At 43.8% G+C, this 23,755-nt stretch overlaps 2 protein-coding genes and 1 long non-coding RNA gene across 20 annotated transcripts in view; 2 read left to right on the top strand and 1 right to left on the bottom strand.

The window, feature by feature from the left end:
• Nucleotides 1-23,755, bottom strand: part of LOC112919805 (uncharacterized) — a 66,094-nt gene that overhangs the window by 41,486 nt on the left and 853 nt on the right. For 2 of the 13 annotated variants that reach the window (XR_011997317.1, XR_011997319.1), the window contains 4 exons: nt 22,526-23,608; nt 22,010-22,207; nt 20,308-20,374; nt 13,480-14,282 (listed from right to left, as the gene is read on the bottom strand). The exons of 1 other annotated variant lie outside the window; for it this stretch is intronic. Coding sequence is in view for 2 of the 12 variants with exons in the window: in XM_072738222.1 (XP_072594323.1) it covers nt 13,970-14,282 (313 nt within the window). In the remaining 10 variants the exon portion in view is untranslated. Of the gene's footprint in view, nt 1-13,479; nt 14,283-20,307; nt 20,375-21,028; nt 21,582-22,009; nt 22,208-22,269; nt 22,369-22,525; nt 23,609-23,755 lie in introns of those variants that run through there. 10 more of the 13 variants (XR_011997318.1, XR_011997320.1, XR_011997321.1 and 7 more) reach the window with 10 other exon arrangements.
• Nucleotides 12,732-15,854, top strand: LOC140595603 (uncharacterized). Its single transcript, XR_011997327.1, has 2 exons — nt 12,732-12,814; nt 13,275-15,854. It is a non-coding gene; the product is annotated as an uncharacterized lncRNA (long non-coding RNA).
• The window catches only part of MEIS2 (Meis homeobox 2), a 207,155-nt gene continuing 206,991 nt past the window's right edge, over nt 23,592-23,755 (top strand). For all 6 annotated transcript variants that reach the window (XM_072738220.1, XM_072738216.1, XM_025998432.2 and 3 more), the window contains exon 1: nt 23,592-23,730. Coding sequence is in view for 4 of the 6 variants with exons in the window: in XM_025998432.2 (XP_025854217.2) it covers nt 23,719-23,730 (12 nt within the window). In the remaining 2 variants the exon portion in view is untranslated. The remainder of the gene's footprint in view (nt 23,731-23,755) is intronic.

Here is a 23,755-nt window from a genome sequence, read left to right as displayed (position 1 = left end):
GGCTACCTTGAACTCGATTTGGGTCAGACCACGCTTTTGTCAGAGCCACTATTGCACCAAACTGGAGGGCATGCTCCCTGTGTAGGAGGCTTTCACTGGTGGTCAGGGCCTGTAGTCAGACTAGATTTCTGCCCCCAGACCACTGCTGGAGCTATAGTTTCACTTGTGTATGTGGTTATCTTTCCCTCTCTCTAGGGTTGAAGTCACTTTGGATTGGTGCTGGCCCCTGTCAGGATTTCTTGCACAATGCCATGCCTGTGGCACCACTTACATGTACTCCTGCTAAGGCAGGGATGGGGGCGATCAAGTTCACAGGAGAACATGAAGGTATGGCACACTGTTAGCAAGCTAAGTGGAGAAGAACCACACTGCACTGGTTCCTACAGGTATCCATGCATCTAGGTCAGGAGTTGAGGGAGGGAAATGACATCCACAAGCCCTATTGTTCTTGGAGAAGTCTCCCAAAGATCCCTGGCCCTCCAGCACACCATCTGTGATTAGTAAACAAATATCTCTCTCATACACCAGGCATTTTTCAAACTGCTGCTTCTATCCTATATCTCAGTGGGGCTGTTTGTTGCACTATTTAAGGCTGCTTGTTGTACTCAGTTTTCTGTCACCCTCTTTCAGAGCAAAACCACCAATTTTTATCCAGGTGTTAAGCCCCAATGATTGTAAGAACTCAAGGTAAGCCCTTCTGATTTTCAAAGCCAAACGTTCTGGGCATTTATCTTCCCTGTGTGGGTTCCCCATGCCTAGAGTGGGGTCTTCTCTATGTTTGTAGTGGCACTCCCTCCCTCACATGGCCTCACAGGTTCGTTTGGTTCCTGCCTGTGTCTCTGCCCTTCTTATTGTTTTTGATGTGGCCTCTTCTCCATGTTTAGTCATGGACAACCTATTCTGCCAGTCTTCAGGTCATTTTCCAGGTTATTTACACTGATGTGAGTATTATCTAGTTGTATCTATGAGACAAGGTGAGTTTAGAATCCTTCCACCCTGCAATCTTACCTAGAAGTCACCAGAGATACATGTTTTTAAATGTGATTTTCTTATTGGTCTTCTTATGATGGGACTTGATCAGCTGACATTGACCATTGTGACTGTGCACTTTGCCCTAGTCACATGGAGTGTACTTACAGCCCTCAAGGAGAAGCTCTTTGTCCATATGACAAATATCGATCCTAGAAACCTTCAGTGGAGACACCTTGGCTAGTTATAAATATATGAAGTTCTTATAGAAAATTTCAATACTCAAGATTAGGAACACTTCAGTAAATTCAATCAGATTCTCACCTTAATTTGTTGGGGTAGCTTAAAAATTATTTTCAAAGTCCCCATGTTTCTAACTTTGAAGTAAGAATAATTATATTGGTCATATATTTGCACATACTGCTGCAAGAATGAGCAAGACCATAAAACACAAACTTTCATAGATTAATTTTTGTTGATCTTACATACATATGTGAATTTCATAAATCATTGTGACAAAATAATTATACACATGCATACAGTTTTTTAAATGGTTTTAAGAAATCAAGTGATTCAAAGTAAAAATTCTGATCTTTTCACAGTGGGTGGGTGTCTCTAGTTTAAAAGCTTTTGTTTAATTCAAAGTTGAAATGGAATCCCTAAAGAGAACTATTTGATTTCTTTTTTTAAAGAAATATTTCAAAACCAGCTGCAAATCAATCATAACTGAATCAACATCTAGGATTCCTGAGATTAGTGGTCAATAAAGAAGACAAGATGAGATTTTATCCAACCTTCCATGATGCCTTCTCTTCTGTACTGATCGTCATTAGGACCATTCAAGCAACCAATTTAAGAAATATAGAAAAGAACAACAGAACTCTAATAGTCATAAAATATTAGCAATAAAAAAGTGAATATGTATACAGTTTGAAAATTTAGGTGATGTAGATAAATTCGTGTGAAATTATAACTTAACAAATCTGACTCAGAAAGGAGTGGATTTGAATATTGCATAATAATTATTAAAGAAATGTAATAATAAATTAAGAATATTTTTTAAAAGAAAGCCAATATTATTTTAGAGTAAATTCTTCCAGTTTTTTAAAACAGAAAATTTCAATCATATACCAATATATCTAGAGACTAAAAATGAGGGAACTCTCCCTAATTTTAGTTCATTTTACAGCATGATCTGGCTAGAAGAATAGGCAAAAATGATAAATCTATAAGGAAAAAAAAGGAAAGAAAAAAGGGGAAATTACTGGTCACTCTCTTGCATCAATAGACATTCAAAAATCCTAAGCAAAATTATTAAATTAAACCATAGTTGCGGGGATCCCTGGGTGGCGCAGTGGTTTGGTGCCTGCCTTTGGCCCAGGGCGGGATCCTGGAGACCCGGCATCGAATCCCAAGTCGGGCTCCCGGTGCATGGAGCCTGCTTCTCCCTCTGCCTGTGTCTCTGCCTCTCTCTCTCTGTGTGTGACTATCATAAATACATAAAAATTAAAAAAAAAAAAACCTAGTTGCATATAATATAGTGTCTTAATCAACTTGAATGTAATCCAGAAACACAAGAGTTAGTTTAACAGTAGAAAAACTATACATGAAATTTCCCATAGTAACTGAGCAAAGGGGGGAAAATGATCATCTTATTACATATAAAAATATCATTTTGGGCTTAGTCAGAAAAGTATGCAACTCTTGAACTTGGGGTTGTGAGTTCAAGCCTGATGTTAGGTGTAGAGATTACTTAAATAAATACATAAACTTTAAAAAAAATAATTTAGCAAAATGTAATGGTCATTTATTTAAAGAAAAAAAGAAGCTCCTAAGGGACTAGGCAAGGAGAGGGAGAAACTTCTTTCATCTGATGAAGATTATTATCAATTCACTACGTTAAACAGCTTTCTTAATGGAAAAATGCTAGAAACACTTGTTTAAATTGGGAATGAGTTAATGATGGCCGCTATTTAGGAATGCTTCATTTCAAAATTGTCCTGAAGTTCTAGTGCTAGAAAAGGCAGTAGGACCAAAAGAAGAAGAAAAGTGAAGGAGGAGGAGGAGAAAAAGAGAAAGGAGGGAGGAAAGGAGAGAGGGAGAGAAAAGAAACAATTAAAGTTATAGGACTGGAAAGGAAAAACTAAAACTGTCATTTTATGAAGACTATATTGTTATCTACATTGAAGTTCCAAAGAATTTATAGACAACTGATAATGAGAGAGATGGACTGAAGATCACTAGGGAAGCAATCGGGTTGGGATGAAAGTTATCCATACAGAGAAAATAAAAATGGATTCTTACCTCAGTTCTACACACAAAAATCAATTCCCTGTTGTTTAAAGAAAAAGTGCAAGAAGAAAAAAAAATCAAATTTGTTAAATAATTCTACAGAAAAACATCTTTATAACTTTAGGATTTGAAAGAATCTTTTATATCAGACACAAAAAGCACAAGCCATAAGAGAAAATATTGATACATTAAACTACAATAAAATTAAAAACTTCTGTTCATCAAAACACATCTCAAATAAAATGGAAAAACAAGCCACAAATTGGAAAGAGATATTTGCAATACAGAACTCATAAACCAATAATAAAAAGGCAAAGAAAAACCTCGATAGAAAAATGGGAGAAATGTTCACTGCTATTTCACAAAAGATGAAATATGAGTAAAGAATATGTATATAAGATGGTTGGCCTCATTAGCGATTCAGAAAATGTATGTTAAATGTATGTTAACTGTAGTGAGATCCCTTTTTATGCTCATCAGATTGGAAAGAAGGAGAAGAGGAAGAAGGGGAGGAGGGAGAGGAGGAGGAGAAGAGGAGGAGGAAGAGGAGGAGAAAGAAGCAGAAGAAAAAGAGGAAGAGGAAGAACAGTGCCAAAGTCACCAACTGTTAGAAAGGATGTGGATCAATGGGATAATTTATATACAACCAGCAGGAGTGTAGATTAAAACAATCATTAAAAAGTAATTCATGTTATCTTGGAGTGTTGAATATTTGAATACCAAAAAATTTGTCAATTCACTCCTAGATTTATACTCTAAATCTAGAAAATTCTTTGCACATAAAGATCAAGAGACACATATCAGAATGTTTATGGCAGAACTCTTTATAATAGTAACACAATAAATACGGTAACTCAGAAAGGAAAAGATAAATTGAGTTATATTTGCAATGGAATATCAAGCAGACATAAAAAGGAATGAACTGCTGCCACACTCAAAAATATTAATCTTAAAAATGCAATGTTAGGGGTGCCTGGGTGGCTCAGTCGGTTGAGTGTCCAACCCTGGATTTCGGCTCAGGTCATGATCTCAAGGTTGGGAGATCAAAACCCGTGTCATAAAAAACAAAACAAACAAACAAACAAAAAAACGTGTCATGCTCTGTGCTGGACATTCTCTCTGAGAGAGAATGCTTAAGATGCTCTCTCTCCCGACAAACCATGAGAGACTCCTAACTCTGGGAAACAAACAAAGGGGAGGGGAGGTGGGGGGTTGGGGTGACTGGGTGATGGGCACTGAGGTGGGCACTTGATGGGATGAGCACTGGGTGTTATACTATATGTTGGCAAATCAAACTTCAATTTAAAAATAATAATAATAAATAAATAATAAAATAAAAAATTTAAAATTAAAAATGTAAAAATATTAAGAAAAGATAAAAGAAAGAAAAAAAAATATTCTCTCCCTCTGCCTTAGCCCCCTGAAAAAAAAAGATGCAATGTTGAATAAAAAAAGAATCCAGAAAGACTACATTAAGTGTAATGCTATTTTTACTTTTTTAAAGGCAAATGGAACAGTGGATTGTTTAAGAATATAAGAACATATAATACAAAGAAAGAGTTTGTAGAGAGAGGTTAAGATGATATATATTAATATATAGGTTATATGTTACATATATATATCATATATATATATGAGAAAGAGAGAGTGAGTGAGTTCAGGAATACATGCATATTTTTAAAAATTCAAGATGGTAGTTACCCATGGAAGAAGCAGCAGAGGGTTAAAAGAAAAGAACACATGCTGATATAAGATGTTCCCTTTCTTAAGTAGGGTGGGACATTCACAAATGATCCTTTTATTATTATGCTTTGTAACAGCCAAATATGCTACATGTATGTTTTTGTATGTAACAAATATTTTGCTAAACATAAAATTAAGAAGATAATAAGTGTTCATTCTTAAAATCAGAGTAATGTTATGACTGAGAGAAGGGAATAACAGAAAAGAATGTTAGGAAGCTCAGGCCAGGGCGGCCCGGGGGGGTCAGCGGTTTAGCGCTACCTTCAGTCCAGGGCATGATCCTGGAGACCCAGGGTTGAGTCCCATGTCAGGCTCCCTGCATGAAGCCTGCTTCTCCCTCTGCCTGTGTCTCTGCCTCTCTCTGTCTCTCTCTCTCTCTCTCTCTCTCTCTGTGTCTCAGGAATAAATAAATAAAATCTTAAAAAAAAAAGAAAGAAAGAAAGAAAGAAAGAAAGAAAGAAAGAAAGCAAGCAAGCTCAGGCCAAGAATCCTTGGTTTCAGTGAAGGAGAAATAGTTATCTGAAAAGGAGAGGGGTGAGAGTAGGGAGGGGCTTCTGAGTGGTCTGTAAAGAAAGAATAAAGTGAGGAAAGGAAAGAGAAAGGATGAGAAGAGAGAGGGATAGAGGATTAGAGGAGAGAGTTATTACCAAAGGAAGGAGTAACCACAGAAAATGGATAAAGAGTAACCTTAGCATCAGGAGTAACCAACAGCAGTTCAGAACATAATTATGAAGTGTATGCATTCAAGACTTCTCCTCCTCAAAAATAGACTATTCAATCAGAGGAACAGAAAATAATTAAGGATTAAGATAAAGATTATCATGGAGGTTGTGACAAAAAGTTTAAAAAGCGGTGTGCCTCACCACTCACCAGCTCAGTTAGGAGAGCCTGGGACTCTTGATCTTGAGGTTGTGAGTTCAAGCCCCATGTTGCGTATAGAGATTACTTAAAAATAAAGTTTTTTTTTTTTTTTAAAGTTCAAAAAGCAAGAGAGGCTTTAAATGTTGACTTAAATACATTCATATCCTTCATACTAGGTCCAGGAATCCATTCTGAGAAATAATCCTGAGTTTTGAAAAACTTTATGCACAAAAAGAATGTTCACTATAGAATTGTATATATAAAGAAAAAAATTAGTGTCCAATAATAGTGTAATGGAAAAGTGAATTATGATACTTAATGTAACTGATGATATCTGGATGGATGGTCATAAAAAATTTACATGCTTAACTAGGATGCAAATTTTATACCAAGTACAATCATAACTACATCAAAGGCACTATGCATACAAAAAAATGCAAAGAAATACACTAAAATGTTGACAGCAACTGTTTTTAGATACTTCGTGGGTGATTTTTTTTTATTTGTCTACTTTTCCACATTGTCAAATTGTCTTTAATGAGTATATATCACTTTCAAAACAGAAAATAAATTTAGAAGATACATTTAATGCTTTAAACTGGGTGGGGTATCAGGTAAATCATGATGTGACTAATGGATTGGCAGAAAATGATAAACAAACCAGAAGTCACAATGAAGGTCATAACGAGGACAAGATAATTTGTTTTAATAGAAAATAAGAGGATAAGAAAGTGGTAGATTAAAACAAAAGAACAAAAAAACCCTCTACATTTGAAATCTTGAAAGTACTTTTAAGTTCCAAGGATAGCTGTAATTGTGGATGGTTAAAATGGAAATATGTGCATGCACTTTCTTTCTCTCTCTTTCTCTTTCTCTCTCTAAATGTAAATAGGGATGGATTTTGATAGGGGGTAAAAGAGAATGAACCAAGTGAGGATGCTCGGGGTCAGTGGACAAGAGCAATTTGAATGAGAATAAGCCAGGGTTATAGAATTTTTCAGTTTGGACTTCAAAAAACAGACACAAATATTTAGCAGCATTACCATGGCAAAGTAAATTATATACTTAGGCACCAATTAGCAATTACAATTGAGATGCAAATGATCACCACAAATTTATTTTGTGATGAAAATGTAGAAATAACCTCTTTAAGTTGTGTTATATTTATTAATAGGTCTAGTTGTATATGAATGCACCCTGGATTCGGAAATAAATGGGCCTACCTCTATGGGGTTTTCTCCTCCATGCATAGATCCCAACTCATTTTTCAAAGTATCTGTTTATATCTCCAATAAGCTTGGTCTAACTCATTATATAAATAAGGCCTTGCTGGTAAAGCACATTAAGCAATCTTCTTTGAAGAGAACATTTTCCAAGGAGTCTGTGTAAAATATCTTTTAAATGTATCCCACTTTTCCTGTGATTCTCTAGTGACTCTAGAGTGTGTGACTCTAGTCACTGAGAGAAACACTATTTAAATGTTTCTAAATTTCCACATATGCCTTGGCCAACCTACCACAGCAAAGTGTAATACATTAATGCATGTGTGGGTTTTTTTTGTTTTACTACTAATATTTACATTAGTAAGAGCTACATATTAATAAATTGATAATCATCAATAATTTGGAAGGATCTGGAAGGCTGAAATATAACTGGGTTGAGACAGACTTCTCTTTGCTAAGACTTGGTTCTGACTCAGGAAAGCCTCTTCTTGGGGCTTCTTGGGGTTAGAGTGCTCCCTAACCCACACAGCCTCTCCAAGGATCACATAGTATAGCCATATATCTACTTCCATTCATACAAAATCTGTTGATACACCTACTTTGTCATTCTGTGAACCTGTTGAAGTAGGGAATATATTTAGTTAATTTTTATATGTTAGCACCCATAAGAATTCCTGGAGAATGTTACAAGCTCAGTGAATATTTGTTTGAACGAGTGAATGAAAATAAGAATTAATGATTGAATGATTTCCATCATGCTATTTGTATTATGGAATTACAGAAAACATGTAGGTTAGAATTAGTTGTTCTGGTCTACATGAATCTATAGCACAGTACTATATTCTACAGAATTATAAAGTTCTTATTTAATCTGTACTGCTAACCCAAAAGTCAACCTCTATTTGAAAATTAATTCTGGTATACCCTAGATGTCTTAGGAACATTATGATGCCTCCTGGTAAAGCTTCCAATTATGTGTTCATAAATTTGTTTTTAACCTGTCAAGCACACATTGCTCCTTCTGTATCATACCTATTCTATTCTTAGTGAAATCACTGGATTCCAAATCGCAACAGCATGCTTTATTTCAGCAATAATTTAGCAGAGACAAATCCAGTGCTACATGGAAAGATGCTTATTATCTCCTGCACCTCTGCCTCTCACTCATCTAGCCCTTTTCCCAACATCTATGACAAAAGGATCTCCCTCCTCCCTTGTCTGTTTTGCTCAACAAGCTGCTGTGGAAAAAGCAGTGAACTGAGAACTGCCAGTCCAGAGACTCGGCCCCAGGGTTGTTGCTATCTTGAGTTAATTAGACTTTGAATTTGTACCTTAACTGCTTTGGGGCCTCCATTTCCTCATATGTAAAATGAGGGGGTTGCAACAAATGATAATTTTATGTATATATATATACATATATATTTTTTATATATACATATATATATATACTTTTAGTATATATTAGACTAAAAGTTTTTATTAAGCTTTTACCATATACAAGGAACTATGCTTTGTGCTTTATATACATTATCTCATTTAATTTTAATCGTCCAAACAAGTGTATAAGGTGTATCAGTCAGGGTCCAGCAGGAAACAGATGGTACATATCAAATTGAGTAATTTGAGCAGTGCTTCATTAAGGAACTGCATTAAAAAGGTGTGAGGGCAGCCTGGGTGGCTCAGCGGTTTAGCGCCACCTTCAGCCCAGGGTGTGATCCTGGAAACCCAGGATCCAGTCCCATGTCCAGCTCTCTGCATGGAGCCTGCTTCTCCCTCTGCTTGTGTGTCTGTCTCTCTCCCTGCATCTCTCTGTGTCTCTCATGGATAAATAAATAAAATCTTTAAAAATAAAAAAAAATTAATTAATTAAAAGGTGAGAGCAGGGTGTTAGGAAACCACAAGGGATGGTGCAGTGCTCAAGGCTGGCAAGGGAGAGGGAAGTGACTACCTGAATCCAGAGAGAGAGCTCTGTGGAAAGGGCTGCTGGGGCTACGGCTGGGCTGTAGCCAGCCCACAGGCACCCTGGAATCCACACTCAGACCGCACTCTACCATTCTGGGCAAACCCAACAGGAATTAAGGGCCAAAGTAGCCTTCTAAAAATGTCCATACCAGCTTCCAGGACCACAGAGGAGGATGGAGAGAATGAAGAGTAGATGTGGAGAGACCAACAGAAAATAGCCAGTAGTATTCAGTATAGATATTCTGATTTATACATGAGATTACTAAGGGTCAAAGAGGTCAGTGACTTACTTAAAGTTACACAATTGACAAGGAAAAGAACCAGGATTCAACCCCTGTCAGTCTCCAGAGCCTGGGCTCCTGACACCTCCTCAGCCTGGGAGTCCCTTTTTGTACCTTCAGGGTTAGAAACAGCCTCTGAAGTGATCTAATTTAGCCATTTCCCTTAGGGATGCTGGAACGAGATGTCTTTCCATTTAGGGTTTGAGCTTTAAAGAGACTTCAAGTCACCTTTGAAAAGCTAGTAGTCTTCCTATTCCTATTCTTATTGTTTATATTCTGACTTGTAATTTTTAGATTTTTTTAAAGACTTTATTTATTCATTCATGAGAGACACAGAAAGAGAGGGGCAGAGACACAGGCCAGAGGGAGAAGCAGGCTCCATGCAGGGAGCCCAAAGTGGGACTTGATCCCTAGACTCCAGGATCACGCCCTGGGCCGAAGGCAGACGCTCAACCGTTGAGCCACCCAGGCGTCCCCTGACTTGTAACTTTGGTTTAGAACTCAGATGAGGGCACCTGGGTGACTCAGTTGAGTGGCTGCCTTCAGCTCGGGTCATGATCTCAGGGTCCTGGGATGGAGCCTGGCCAGTGTTGAGCTCCCTGCTCAGAGGGGAGCTTGCTTCTCCCTCTACCTCTGCCACTCCCCTCATTTGGGCTCTCTTTCCCTCTCTCAAATACATATAATGAAATCTTAAAAAAAGAAAAAAATGAGACACTGGTATGGACAAAGTTGTTAGACAGTCAAAGAAAGAGTATAGCCCTTTGTATTATATATATGAAAAAATTTCTTTCTTCTGACATACTGTTGAAAATAAGCATAATTAAAAGATTCTCCTTTTCCAAACAATAATGGACCGTATAGTATGGGGAATGGAGAGGGAAATAAATGAATGGTTGGATTTTCCTATTTCTCATGCTGGAATTAGAATACAGCCCAAGATCAGGCCTCTTGGACCGCTCAGTTGGTTTAAGCGTCTGCCTTCAGCTCAGGTCATGATCCCAGACCCACGTTGGGCTCCCTGCTCAGCGGGAAGCCTGCTTCTTCCTCTACCTCTGCCCTTCCCTTTGCTTGTGCCCGCTCTCTCTCTCTCAAATAAATAAATTAAATCTTAAACACACACACACACACACACACACACACACACACACACACACAGCCCAAGATTCTGCTAAGTGTTCCAGAAGACCATGGAAAAAGTGAGCAGTATGGAAGATTTTTAAATGAAGTGAAACCAAAAACTAGCATTAAGCATATTAGTCAGTATCCCTGTGAGGGCCCTTAAGATAAGAAAAGGAAAGGAAATTCTCATACAGTGAATAGTCAGATTGTTAGTTACTCCTTGCATGAGAATTAAATTTGCTTAAGAGGGAAGACTAGTAATTATCTGAGGTCAAGGGGCCCATCCCCAATCTGTCTGCTCCCTTGTCAAATAGAGATAAAAGTCCCACTCAGGACTCTTAGTACTGGGGAACTCTTCCTGCACAAGCATTTCCTGACCTACAAACAGGTTATTGTCTCAGAAAGTCAGTAACTCAGTTGTTGGGAATATGAAACAAATCTTCTAGAAGCCAGGATGTTATAAAGGGTGACTCAGGGCTAGACCAGTCCTCAACACCCATTTAAACCCAGAATCTAATTCAACTAGCATTGCAAATGCACTTCCTGGTATGAGGCAAGAAGGCAAGTGACAATACTGGGAACTGGGCTTGACCTCATCCCAGGTCAAGTCCTGTACCTGGCCTGTTCTCAGTGCCTCTCAGAGGTCACCATAAGCCCAAGCAGGAATGGAAGCTTCAGTTTCACACAGGCTGGAGTGGTAGATGGGTCAGCTGTCTCTTCCTATTCATGGATTGAGAAGGCTGCTGTGGGTGAACACTGAGTGTTTCAGTCTGGATAGGCCTCACCTTGAACTCAAATGTCTTTTTCTTTTTCTATTTTTCTTTAAAAAAAAAAAAAAAGATTGTATTTATTGAGAGAGAGAGAGAGAGAGAGAGAGAGGCAGAGACACAGGCTGAGGGAGAAGCAGGCTCCATGCAGGGAGCCTGACGTGGGACTCTGGGACTCGATCCCAGGTGTCCAGGATCACACCCTGGTGCTAAAAAACTGCACCACCAGGGAAGCCCTCTATTTTTCTTTTAACACCAGAGTAGGTGATCTATCCTTTATTCCACCTTTGAAAGTGGAATATTTACATTTTTATTTTGCTCACTTGACAAACTTCCCAATTTTAGCAGACCATCTGCCCACAAGTAATGAGGTGCTGTGAGTGAAGAAAAAGGTGGCATTTTAGTTACTTTTCAAAAGCCATCACTGTGGCCTTGAAAGAATACTCTGAGGAGAAAAAGTTCAGTTCAGGACCCAGTTTTAAGTAGCTGGTTAGTCATAAGAAATCTCCCCCAAAACCCGGATATAGGACATATTTTCCATGGAAAGTGATTTTCCTGCCACCCGAACCCTGGGTATGCAGGTTACTGGATTGTTAGATAATCAGCAGCAGCTTTATCAGGACTCAGTAGTGAGTGGAGATGGGGTTAGGACAGAATGAGGAAAAAGAGAATCCAGCGGGTCCTGCTAAGAGATCCCTCTTTTCAAGCAAGCCCCGGGTGTGGAAAAGTCAAAGTTGACCTTATGAGAGTTGGGGGAGGAGGGGCGGTGAAACAGGCTCATCTGTGGGCCTTCCAAAGATGAAGAACTGTGAACTTACCCTAAATTCCCCTTTAAATTAACTTTGATTTAGCAAATCTCCCGGTAACTCCCCCAGGCTGGGGAGATAGAAATAGGCATAAAGTGGTATCTCATAAACCTATCTTTCAGGATAAATGAGTGTCGGGGGAGGTGGAGAAGGAAGAAGGTAAGAGGTAAGGGAGGAGAAATAAGAGAAGGAAGAAAGGAAAGGAGGTAAGAAGGAGCGAGCATTCTGCTGGTTGACTTTATTTCCACACGGATCCACCCACTCGGAGCTTCTGTTGTTGCTTTGTTTATGCAAAGTTAGGAGGCTAAGACGGAGCGAAGGGCTGAGAGATGCGCTGCGCGCTGCAGGAGATAATTTTTTTTTTTTTAATGTAGATGAAACACACGCACGCACGCACACGTTTGGACCCAGGCAATCCCAGCCTGCAGACTTGGAAAACCGGCCGAGGAGGGGTGGGTGGGAGGCCCAGCGTCTGGTGAATCTCAGGTTCGCATCAGGGACAACCCAGGGTCACGCGGGCGGCCGGGGGAGGGGAGCTGGCCGAGGGCTCCGGACTCCGCCGGAGGCACAGCAGCCTCCCTCGAGGCGCCGGGCGGAGCTGGGCGGACCCAGAGAGGCCTCTGTCCCGGCCCGAGCGCTCACACCCTGCCCCGAGATGGAGTTTGTCAGCGATCATAAAATGGGAATTGATTATTCCAGCCAGCATTGATTAGGGAAGGATGCTTACTGCAGCAGCGGGCGAAAGGTTAAGAGGAAATTGACCTTCTTCTTAGGTGACATAAAGTCATTAGGTAAATGAGATACTCGCACAGGAGTTTTAAAAGGTCATGCTCAATTTTTACGCGCGGCCCCAAGCATCAACCTGGCGCGCGGTTAGGGCAGGACCCCGGGCCCCGCGGAGGAGGCGCGGACCCGCAGCACCACGACTCCCGCAGCACCCGGGTGGGGGGCGGGGGCCGGGGTCGCGAGGAGGGTGTGGGCGTCGGCGCGGGTCTGGGGAGCCCGCGGGCTCTGCACCTGCTGCGGGGGCTGCGAGCGCTTCTGCGTAGGCGCGTGCGGGCGGCCCCGAGGTGCGAGCTCCGCGGCCCGCCCGCCGCAGCCGCCGGCCAGGGGGCCTGTCGGGCAAGGACCCGCAGTCAAAACCCCGACCCTCCCGGGCCGACCACGTCTCACACAGAGCGAGAGTGTGCGTGTGCGTGTTTGGAGAGAGGGAGATGTACTTATGCACGTGTTTGTCCCTCCTAATTATAGGAATTAATCCTCTTACTTGGGACTAAAAGGTAACGTCGAAGGACGTCCCTTTGATGTGGAAAAAGCATCATTTGTGACTCACATCCAGACTGATTAAGGAATCATTGTTACACGCTTTACAAGAAGAGTGTTTAATTGAGGGGGCATCCGCAATTTTACGGCTTAGCACAAAATTAAACGTAATTAAAAACTCAGAAATTCCAACTGATTTTCCAATTATTTTTATTGTCTGAGCTAATTGTTACACAAGGGTATCGCTTCTCCCCCAAAGGCATTTGGAAAAAGAAAAAGAAAAAAAAAAGGCAACAGTACCTTTCCCGAATTTTCCGCCCCGGAGATTGGAAGCTGTCGGCAGGTACCGGCCAGGTGAGCCCTCCCCGCTGCGTGGGCGCCCCGCGCCCCTCCCTCCCCCACGGCAGCTCAGCCTTCCCGCCGCCCCCGCTCGCTCGCCCGGAGTCCCCGCCACACCTTGGGATGTGGGAAAGCGGTGGCAGTTGTCCTCTGCAAACCACTGCAGCAGAACTGGAAGTATCTGTAGAAGGCTGATGAATCTCTGGAAGTAACACTTGTCATACGTGGCGGAGAGATTAAAAAAGCCCAAGTAAACACAGCTCTCCGGGGGCGATCCCTCGATGCCTCTGCCTTGGAGCGCGTGGCAGGAGGGAGGTAACACGCAGACACCGACTGGGTCATGTTTATAAACGTGCACATGAAGACACAGATGCACACAGCAAACTTTCTTTCGCTTCTTGTTTGTTTGTTTTGAGGGAAAGATGAGTATGGAAAAGCTTCTCAGGTGGATTCTGGATTTTTTCCCCCCTAAGGCTGAGATTGAGGGCACAAGGCCAGGCTATCTTTGTATGAGTGGCTTCTCTTGATGTCCATGTATATTTATTTAAATACAACACAAGGTTTATAAAAAGTGCTTCAATTTGATGGAAATGAAAATGCATCCTTACAGCTCGTCCAGAAGTGGCCCTGTCTTGCCTATCAGACTTGGAGGGAATCCTAGAAAATAAAAGCACAAAATTAGGCAAAATGTGGATTTATAAATTTCAGTTAGTTTAGACTGAGTGTGGAGCGATGGGACGTTTGCCTTTCAATGGGTGTCTTACTTTCTCTGTGATTTTTAGGTTAGAGACTTCAGTGGACTGCAACTTTCTATCCGGCTTTCCCATCATCCACCACCACCACCACCCCATAAAATAAATGATTGCCTCTGATCTGACATGCCAGGTGAAAATGGGTAGAATTAAAACTGTCAATTCTCCTTCCAACTTGTGTCTTTTGATTGAGTTCAAAAGCTTTTAAAGGTAAAACGTGCCGATCATTTATATGTATTATTTCTTTTTCTCCTATCGCAGCTTCTAAGAAAGAAAACGTATTTATGTTTTCAAATTCATTTTCCCTGGAAGATTTCAGTCTTCCAGGTAATTTGATGATGGACTCTGACACGTGGGAGAACGCCTGCCCGCAAAGCAACAGCCCGGTTTACACAAGTGCACTAAGGAGATACACTGAAGTCCGGTTTTTCCATTTTTCGACCTAACTGGTTTATCTGGAGCTGAGATGTGGATATTTAAACCCGAAGCTTTCCAAATACTACAATACTATTTCGGAGAAAAGGCCAGAGTAGGCACAGTTGGGAAGAAAGGAAGAAGGCTCCCTTTGAAAGTTAGAAATGGTGAAAAAGACATGTAATCCGATGTGGAAAATTGAGTAAAAGAGGCAGTGCACACTTTAGCTTAGGCAAAGATTGCTGAGTCCTTTGAAGAAACTGACACAGATTTTCCAGAGATGGGAGGAAAGAGAGAGATGGGGTGGGGGTTGGGGAATCCTAGGGTGGGCATTTTATGTAAATGAGTAAATTTGAAATGTAGTACAAATCCAGTATAGTAAAACTGACAGTTCTGACAGTATTGACAACATAAATATATGTTTGAACACTGCACTTTCAGACATTTAACCGATGAAGCAATAAAAAAATTCGACTACAATATTTCAAATAATCGACATTGATGTTTTGATACATCATTTTTATACTCCAAATCAATCTATCACTCTGGGGCTGGTCAATTTTGAGTAAAAATGGGCTGCAATTATTAGCACCTTGGCTAATGATGACCTAATAACAGTCCTCAATTAATTACACCCATACTGTGCTTTCTTCCTTTGGTGTTGGGGAGCTTGGGGGGAGGCAATCCTTGAGCAACAAGACCTATGATTGTTTCGTCCCCCTCCTTTCTGTTCCAGGTTTGAGATTAAGGGGAGGGGGGGGCAGAATTTCAGATTTAGGAAGGGGTCTTCGGTGATCACAGACACTGCAGGATGAGGTCCCCTCATTTCAAGTGGCCACCAGGTCTGTATTGGAATATTGTTCTCACTTCTAATTTGCCAGGTCAAAACTAAATTTCAGAAAATGCCATTAGAAAGTTGAGTGATTCTAAATCTCCCCCAGGCTTCACAGTCTATCCTCTGTTTCAAGGAGTAGATGGAAGAGAATACCTCAAAGGGAGAACTGGAGATTTCTCTAGGGCTCAGTGTGGTGTGTGTGTCTGCGGGGGGGGGGGGGGGGGGGGGGGGAGATAAGAATTCTAAGAGAGTATCTAAAGCACCCAGTTGGAGCTGAATCTTTCCTTCCTCCCCTACTGCCGGGGACCGTTCTCCACACCCCGCTGAGGGCTTACAGGCCACCGTTTCAAAGCAAACAACAAAAAAGCCACCATCAGAGAGAAGCCTGAGCTCTCCGGGGAGGGCAGGGGGCCGTCGGTGAGTCCTGCATCCCGCAGCTCCCAAGCGCTGGCCTTCTCCTCTCTGGCCGGTGGCCTCTCCAGTGCATTCTCTCACTCCCACTTTTCTTTCCCACTCCTCTCCAGATCTGGTGGGTGGCGGGGGCGGGGGGAGGACAAAGCTAGCTGGGTTTGAGAAAGAAATCCTCGACAGGCCCGGGATCCGCACAAGGCTCGCTGCGCGTTGTGGGGCAGCCCCCGCAGGCGGGGAGCGCGTGGGAGCGCGCGGGTGGAGAGCACGCGCCCAGCTGCCTCCCAAAGGCCAGGCGCCAGCTGCGGCTCCCACCTCCGCGGAGCTGCGACCCTTCCTTAAACTCGCACTGAGCCTCGGCCTCCTGACCCGAAACTTCGCCGGTCTGCACCAGTCGGGATTCCAGCGTCTGATTTCCTTCCTTCAAACTTCACAAATGCAGTTTTAATCCCCTCCGAACCACCGCCAGCTGAGACGCCGGGACTGGAGCAACGTGTCGAACAACATTAAGGTGCCGAACAAAGACACAGGTGGCGAGTGACCCAAGTTGGGTGAAGGTGGGGGCCTCAGGAGGGCTCCTTCGCCAGAGCATCAGCTCGCTCCGAGGGTATCAGCCCCTGGCCCGGTCGCTTCCAAAGCCATCTGCGCTGGAAGTGGCGATGGGAGGTGGAAGAGGAGCCGCAGGAGGAAGGAAGAGGGATGGGGTCGGGATAGCAGACTGAGGAACCCAGAGAAAGAGAAGGAGAGAGGAAGGACGGGAGGAAGGACGGGAGGAAGGCAGGGAGCGCGGGAAGGAGCCAGAGATCTGCGAGAGCAAGCGCACGTCGCGTTTGGAGCCCCGCCAGATAGCGCTAGAGGGCTATTTATTGAAATACTTTTCCTTCTGCGAGATGGTGAAGCAGCTAAAATTGGGAGAAATAAGACATAAGAGAGAGTAAAAGGAAAGAAAGTACGATGATCCTACCGCATCTTAGTTAAGAGAATAAACTGCCTGCTGGGTACTTTAATGTTATTAATGGGGCGAGTGGGGGGGGGGGGATACAGGAGAGAAAACCTAAGTGAGGAAAGGACCAATCAACAAACAAACAAACAAACAAACAAGGTCCCCTCCTATCTCTTGATCCCAACTAGAAAGAGTGAGCAAAGTGAACAGGTAAGAACGCGAGTGTAATTCTTCCTAGTTCAACTCTCAGAGCTGCTGGTACGCGGCTGGGAAGGTCAAGAACAGTTCACAAGGATGAGCTGCGGTTTATAGAGAAGAGATATTTTTAAAGTAATAGATGGCTGCAAGGGGCTGGGGAGGGAGAAGCAAACACATTATTGGAACCGCCAAATAAAATATATATCAAAAATTCCAACTGTCAGCCAGCAGGTCTGGAGCAGAGGAGAGTCCCTCTGCCTTTGTCCCAGGGATGCCGGGCTCAAGGCTGTTTCTGCAGGGCTGCAATCAAACTCCTTGAATAACAATTTATAAATACTCTGGGAAGCTTGGAGAAAAGACCTAGACTACAAAAATTCACTGTTGCATTCACAACTCAAAGAACAGTGAAACAGATGGAAAGAGAAGACCTAGTGACAGAGGTGGAGTCCAGAGAAGAGTGAGGAAGGATAAAACATTTTGATCCTCTTTACTTGCTCAGGTCAGTAGTGCAAGAAAGAAAAAGTTATTTCAAATAATACTTCAAAGTACTGATTTTGTTTTATTCTAAAAACTCTAGTATCTCACACATCCAGCTTCTCATTTAAAATTGCACTTTCCTTCTACCTGAAACATTTTTTTTGAATCAAAGTGACAATATCTTTCTTTGAAATCAGCAAACAGAACCTCCACAAATAAAAATTAACCTTACAGAGAAAAAAAAAAAATCTGCTTAACCCAAAATACTCCAGTTCAAAACATTAACTAAAGTTACAAATAAGATTAAGGTTGGATTTATTTGCTCCTCCAGCAAGCCGTCAATTATTCTAACTATTGTAAGAAGACAAAAAGGATTTAAACCCGGCAATTTTAATACACAGATTAACACTTCACAGTTCTGAGGAATTTGAAGTTATCTGTGCTGAGGACCTATAACTTTCGGGCGGGGGGGGGGGGGGAGATGAAATAGGCACACAGGCTTCTTAAAGAAGGTGGGCAAATTCACCTAAAACAGAGTCTAGGTTCATAAATGCTCATTTCAAATTAAGCACGCCCTATAAAGCCAATGCCCTTTAAATTGAGTAACGGTAGTGGGATTCATTTATTCTTTGTAAATTTTAAATGTTACTTCTAATAGCATTCCGTGTTGAAACAAAAAAGAAAAGGAAAAATAGAAAAGAAGCAGTTCTCAGAAGTCTTAGGGATGCTTCAATAAGAAGTGATTAAAAACAGACTAGACTCTTAAATTTGAGAGGCCCCATCCCCCCCTCCTATTCACCCCCACCCGATCAGGTCCCCTCCCTTTCACCTCTTTTTTATGCAGTGCCCCACCCCCACTCCAGAGCTAAGTAGCAGATTTGGGATTCTGAAGAAATAGGTTTCAGCATCCATATTTGTTCTGGGGCACTTGTAAAATGCGATTTGTAGAGGGTCTTTAGCCTTCTGATTGTCTTTGAATTGTTTTTACTGAAACAGATCTTTTGCAGTTAATGAGTCCCCACGCAGCTGGACAGCTCCTCTCGGACACTGAGAACTCTAACCCCAAAATGACCCCAATTTGACACCGCAAGATGAAATTTTACCGCCTGTTAAAACCATTTCCAGCCTGGGCAAAAGGAGCTGACTGTTGACGGAGGTGTGTGCCGCCTCCTGCGACCCCCATCTCGTGTCCCTCTCCTGGGCCTGCCCACCTACTTTTCCTTCACCCCAAATGTGGAAGAACAGAGGAGCCTCGCAGCCTGGATGGGGGTGCAGAGGCTGAGACTGGAGCATCAGTAATCAGGCTAGAAATCAGAAAGTGTGTGCACCTCCCTGCTTTGGAATCGCTACTGTTGGGACTGGCAAAATTGGACGAGGTAGGGGAAGATCAGGAAGTTCGTAAATGTTGTTCAGCTTTGTTAATAAAACATCAGCAAGTTGGTGATTAAAAGTAATAGCTTTTTAATTCATCAGATTGGCCAAGACCCGACACCCTGAATCACCTCCAACTTGATCTTGTGTGTAATCTCCTGCACTGCGATGCTATTTTACACTTATAGTCTCACAAATGACATGCAACTAGGTAAGTGAAATCTCTTTAGTCGCATGAAATTTGGGGTTCTCCCCTTAAGCAACTGGTGAATTTTTAAATGATGCAGATTTTCCTCCATTAGGGCTTCATTTTTAACACTCTCACACTTGTTACCTGAGGTCTTTGGAGTTAAAAATGATTGCGGGGTTTTGTTTTTGTTTTTGTTTTTTTTTCCTTTGACTCTATGTTAAAATGTCCTATTTCTCTCTCCCTCCTACATCAACCAGACCATCCCTGTAGTCTGCTTTAATGTATCCAGTACAATGCAAAAGAAGTTACAGAATATTAGAAAGTAAGGAAGAAAGGAGTTCAGGTTAAAATGACCTCTGCATCGCCCGAATGATTAAAACACATGAAAACCGAGTTTAAGCTTTTTTTCTTTTGTAAAACCCAAGATTATTAAGGAATTATCAACCCATTATGAGTTTAACAACTGTTTGAAAATAATACAAAAATCATCAATCGCCCTGCACTGTTTTTACTCGGATGCACTGCCACGTAAGAAATGTTTGTATTTCTTTCAGACGCTAGTGAAGTTTTTCTAGATAAAGGCTGTGGGGGATGCTATCTCACTTCACGGTATCACTAGGGAGAAAGAAAAAAAAAAAAACCGGTGGTAGAAGCAGCAGAAGGTAGCAACGTTGAATGTTTAAACTCTGCAATGTAGATGTTTGCTTCGAAGTTGATCTTTACAAAAGCAGCATTTATTAAGGAAACTGAGTTTCTTTTTTTAAAGGACAAGTAATTGGCACTCCCTATACAGGCTATTTAAAACAACAATAACCCCATTGACGACAATACATACACAATATTGAAAATACGAACAACTGGAAGAATAAAAACTAAAAATCACTATAAACTTCTCAGCTAGTGGCGAGGCACGGGGAACTCGACTCCAGCAATTTCGAGATCTCTAGCAGACAACGCTCCGCAGGCGAGACCAGATTGTTATTTTTCTCTCATCCTTCCCGAAACCCCCAGCCAAACTGAACTCACGTAACTGCCGCTTGAAATAAAATTCTGCAAGCCAACTTTTTTCGTGTCCTCTTTCCTTTACTACTCACCTTTTCTTATATGTCGACGAACAACTCAGCAACAAATAAGGAGGATGCATTTAATCTTGGAGTCCTTCTAGGGAAAAAAAAATATTGAGGAGGGGTATGTATGGACCCTGCCCACAACCTGCAGGTTTCATACCCGGTGGCTCATACAGGCTTGAAGCCCAGCGTAAAAGTGCTGGAAATCTCGTCTGGACACTCGTCTCCGAAGCTCCAGGCGACCGGCGGTCCCTATATTCTGGTCAACGGGGCTCCCCGGCGTCGCACTAGCCTCGCCTCTGCCAGCCTCTCCGCACTGTCTTTCTGGGTGAGGGCCGATTTCGCGCAGACATCATCGTTATGATGGCTCATTTAATCAAACTGTTTAATTGCTCTGGTAATCACTATCATCATCACAGGTGCTCAATCATTCATTATTTTTGGAGGGCTTTATTGACCTCCGGAGCTCATTCCCCAGCCCTATGAAAACGGGGCCAAATTTTTCCGACTTAGCTTGGAGTCTCAGCAGGCTGGTATCTAAGCTCAGTTGAGTGTTGCCTGAACGCTCACAGCGAGGCAGAGGAGATGGAAAGCCACCCAGCCCTCCCCAAGCTCCTCTGAGCCTCTCTCTCTCTCTCTCTCTCTCTCTCTCATACACACACACACACACACACACACAACTTTATTTTCCCTGTGCTTCCTCTCCCCCGGGGAGTCGGGTCAAAGCAGCGCGCGGAGAATACCCTACTTTCTACTCTGCAGAATGAATTCAAAGTTGGAGAGGGGATCTGCTGTTGAGGAACAGTCTGTTTTCGATCCCCTGGGCCAGGGCCCGTGCACCCGGCCAGAGCCGGGAGCTGGGGAGAGGGTGCGCCGGCAGCTCGCCGCGCCGGACCGCGGGGCGGGCTGGAGCCGGGGGGGCGGAGGGGGCAGCTGCGCCGCGCGCGCCCGGGGACCGAGACTCCGCCCCCAGCTCGAGGCTCCGAGTGATTGACGCAAGGCCACCGGGAAACCCTGGGCGTCGGGGTGCGGCTGGGTGCAGCTCCAGCAGGGACTGGGGGAGGCGCCGGCCAGAACTACCGTCTTCACAACCCATGTGGGATATTTACCTTCCTCCTCCCTCACTCTCCTCCTTTTCCTTTTTGGAAAAGTTCCTTCGGAGTCTTCCCCAAGCAGCCGAATCGCCCAGTACAATTAACACAACCATTAGCTGGAGTTACGGCGCTCCGGGCCCTGCACCCCGGGCGACCGCAACCAAGCTGGGCAGGGAATACCGGTCAGTTCTCCTCCTCGCAAGGCGTCTTATCCCTCCCTCCCTCCCTCCCTCCCTCCCTCCCTCCCTCCCTCTCCCGTGCTTCTCAGCTCTGAGTGAGCTCCACTTCGGAGGCGCACAGTAGTGGCGCGCGCACACACACACACACACACACACACACACACACTCGCACACTCCTCCTGGCGACTGCAGACAACATCAAACATCCCAACGACTCCTCCCCACTTCCTCCCTCCCAATCCCACCGCGGGCCCCCAGAGAGTCTCCGGGGTGGCCCTCGTCCACTCCGCTAGGAGACAGCGCTCTCTGATGCAAGCTTAGCTCTTCTCGTCCTGGCAACAAATAAATGCTGACAACAAGGGTGCTGGATGTGCAGCACGGGGAAGAAAGTATCACTAAAAAAAAAAAAAAAAAAAGAAAGAAAGAAAAGAAAAAGAAAAAGAAAAAAGAAACCACCTCTAGCTCCGGAGTGATAGGGCGCGCGGAGCCTGCTGCCCCTGGCTGTTTGCAGGAAGCCCGCAGGGACGCCGTGAGGGCCTGGCCGAGGAGTGGGGGCCCGCGCGCGAAATTAAAAGGAACAAAAGCAAGAGCGCCACGCCGAACCTCCCGGACGCGACCCCAGGAGGCTTGAGCCCGGTGTGATGGGAAAATGCACTAGAAGGAAGTTTGAGGGGAAAAAAAAATATATATATATAAGGAGTGAGGCGGTACCGTACTTTCCCTGTGGTTTTCTGCAGTTTTCCTCTCTGCGCTCTCCCTGGCCTCTTCATTCTCTCCCTCTTTCCTGGCTCGCGCGCGCGCGCACACACTGGCGCGCGCGCGCTCCTCTTCCTCCCGCTCCCCCGCCCCCCGCCCCCCCGCCGCCCCCCTCCCCGGCCGTCCCCGCGGAGGAGCAGGCTCGCTGATTTGCTCGGGCCCGCCGGGCTCCTGCCTCCCCTCCCCCGCCCCCCGGCCGGGGCCGTCCGAGCGCACTCGCTGCACAGCAGAGGCTCGGCGCGGCGCGCTCCTCCTCGCTCCCGCTCCCGCTCCCGCTCCCGCTCCCCGCTCCCGGGATGTGTCTCCGCCGCACGACGGGCGATGGCCACCACGACTTCCGGGTTCCGTCATTTCGTTCTCCCGCCGCCGACCCGCGCCGCCAAACCGAGGCTCTCCTATAAGCCAGGCAGCAGCCAACCTGCCAGCACCTACTGACACCCACTCATCTCCCAGAGAGAGAAAGGGAGCGCGAGAGAGCGAGCGCGAGTGAGAGCGAGCGAGCGAGCAAGAGAGAGAGGGAGAGACAAAATACCTACCAGGAAACGGGGGGAGGAAGTCCAGTTTTTGCAAACTATTCATTTTTTTTTCTTGATTTCCCCCCCCCCCCCCCCGCTTTCTTTGAACGATACTTTAAAAGAGAGAGGATCCTATTAGAGATACCGCGGGGGCCGAGCTAAAGGAGGGGGGGGGAGGGGGGAGGAAAGGATTTCAAGAAGCAGAAACCCCTCGCGGAGTTTTGCTGGAAGAGAAAAAAACGGGTCTGAAAGATTCCTCCTCTTCATCATCATCAACCATCATTCATTCACTACCTTGACATTCCGGGCTTTGATTGACAGCTGGAGTGGCAAAAAGCCATGAAACACGACAGTTCGGTTACATGTGGGCTGCTGACGGGCCGCTCGTAACCTTCAGTTCGGGGGCTTGACAATTTTTTTTTTCTCCTTCTTTTTCTTTTCTTTCTTTTTTTTTTTTTTCTTTTTCTTTTTTTTTTTTTTTCAACTGAGGGGAAGAGAAGAGAAAGAGGGGGAAAGGAGGACCGAAAAGGAGGAGGAGGAGGGGAGGGGGGAGGAGGAGGAGGAGGTGGAGGAGGAGGAGGAAGATCAGGAGGAGGAGGAAGAAGAGGAAAAAAGAGAAAAAGAAGAAATATCACAGGAAAGAAAAAAAAAACAAAACCAAACCAAACCAAAAACTCTTCGTTGTCTTGCCTGGGCTTTTTTTTTTTTTTTTTTTTTGTTGTTGTTCTTTTTTCTCTCCCCCTAAAAAATAACATATTGGAGAATTGGGAGAAGTCTTTTTGGTCTGGAAAAAAAAAAAAAAAAAAAAAGGAATCTTCAGCCTAGATCACTTTCTTATCCGGACTGGGATATTAAATATACGACACATCCAGGAGTTTATTGGAGCGCAGACTGATGGCGCAAAGGGTAGGTTTAAATCTCCAACACTTAC

This window comes from Vulpes vulpes, chromosome 15 (genome assembly GCF_048418805.1).
Source record: "Vulpes vulpes isolate BD-2025 chromosome 15, VulVul3, whole genome shotgun sequence".
In the NCBI taxonomy this organism is placed as follows: Eukaryota; Metazoa; Chordata; class Mammalia; order Carnivora; family Canidae; genus Vulpes; species Vulpes vulpes.
Note: the sequence above shows the minus strand (reverse complement) of the source record. Positions and strands in the feature narration are given on the sequence as shown.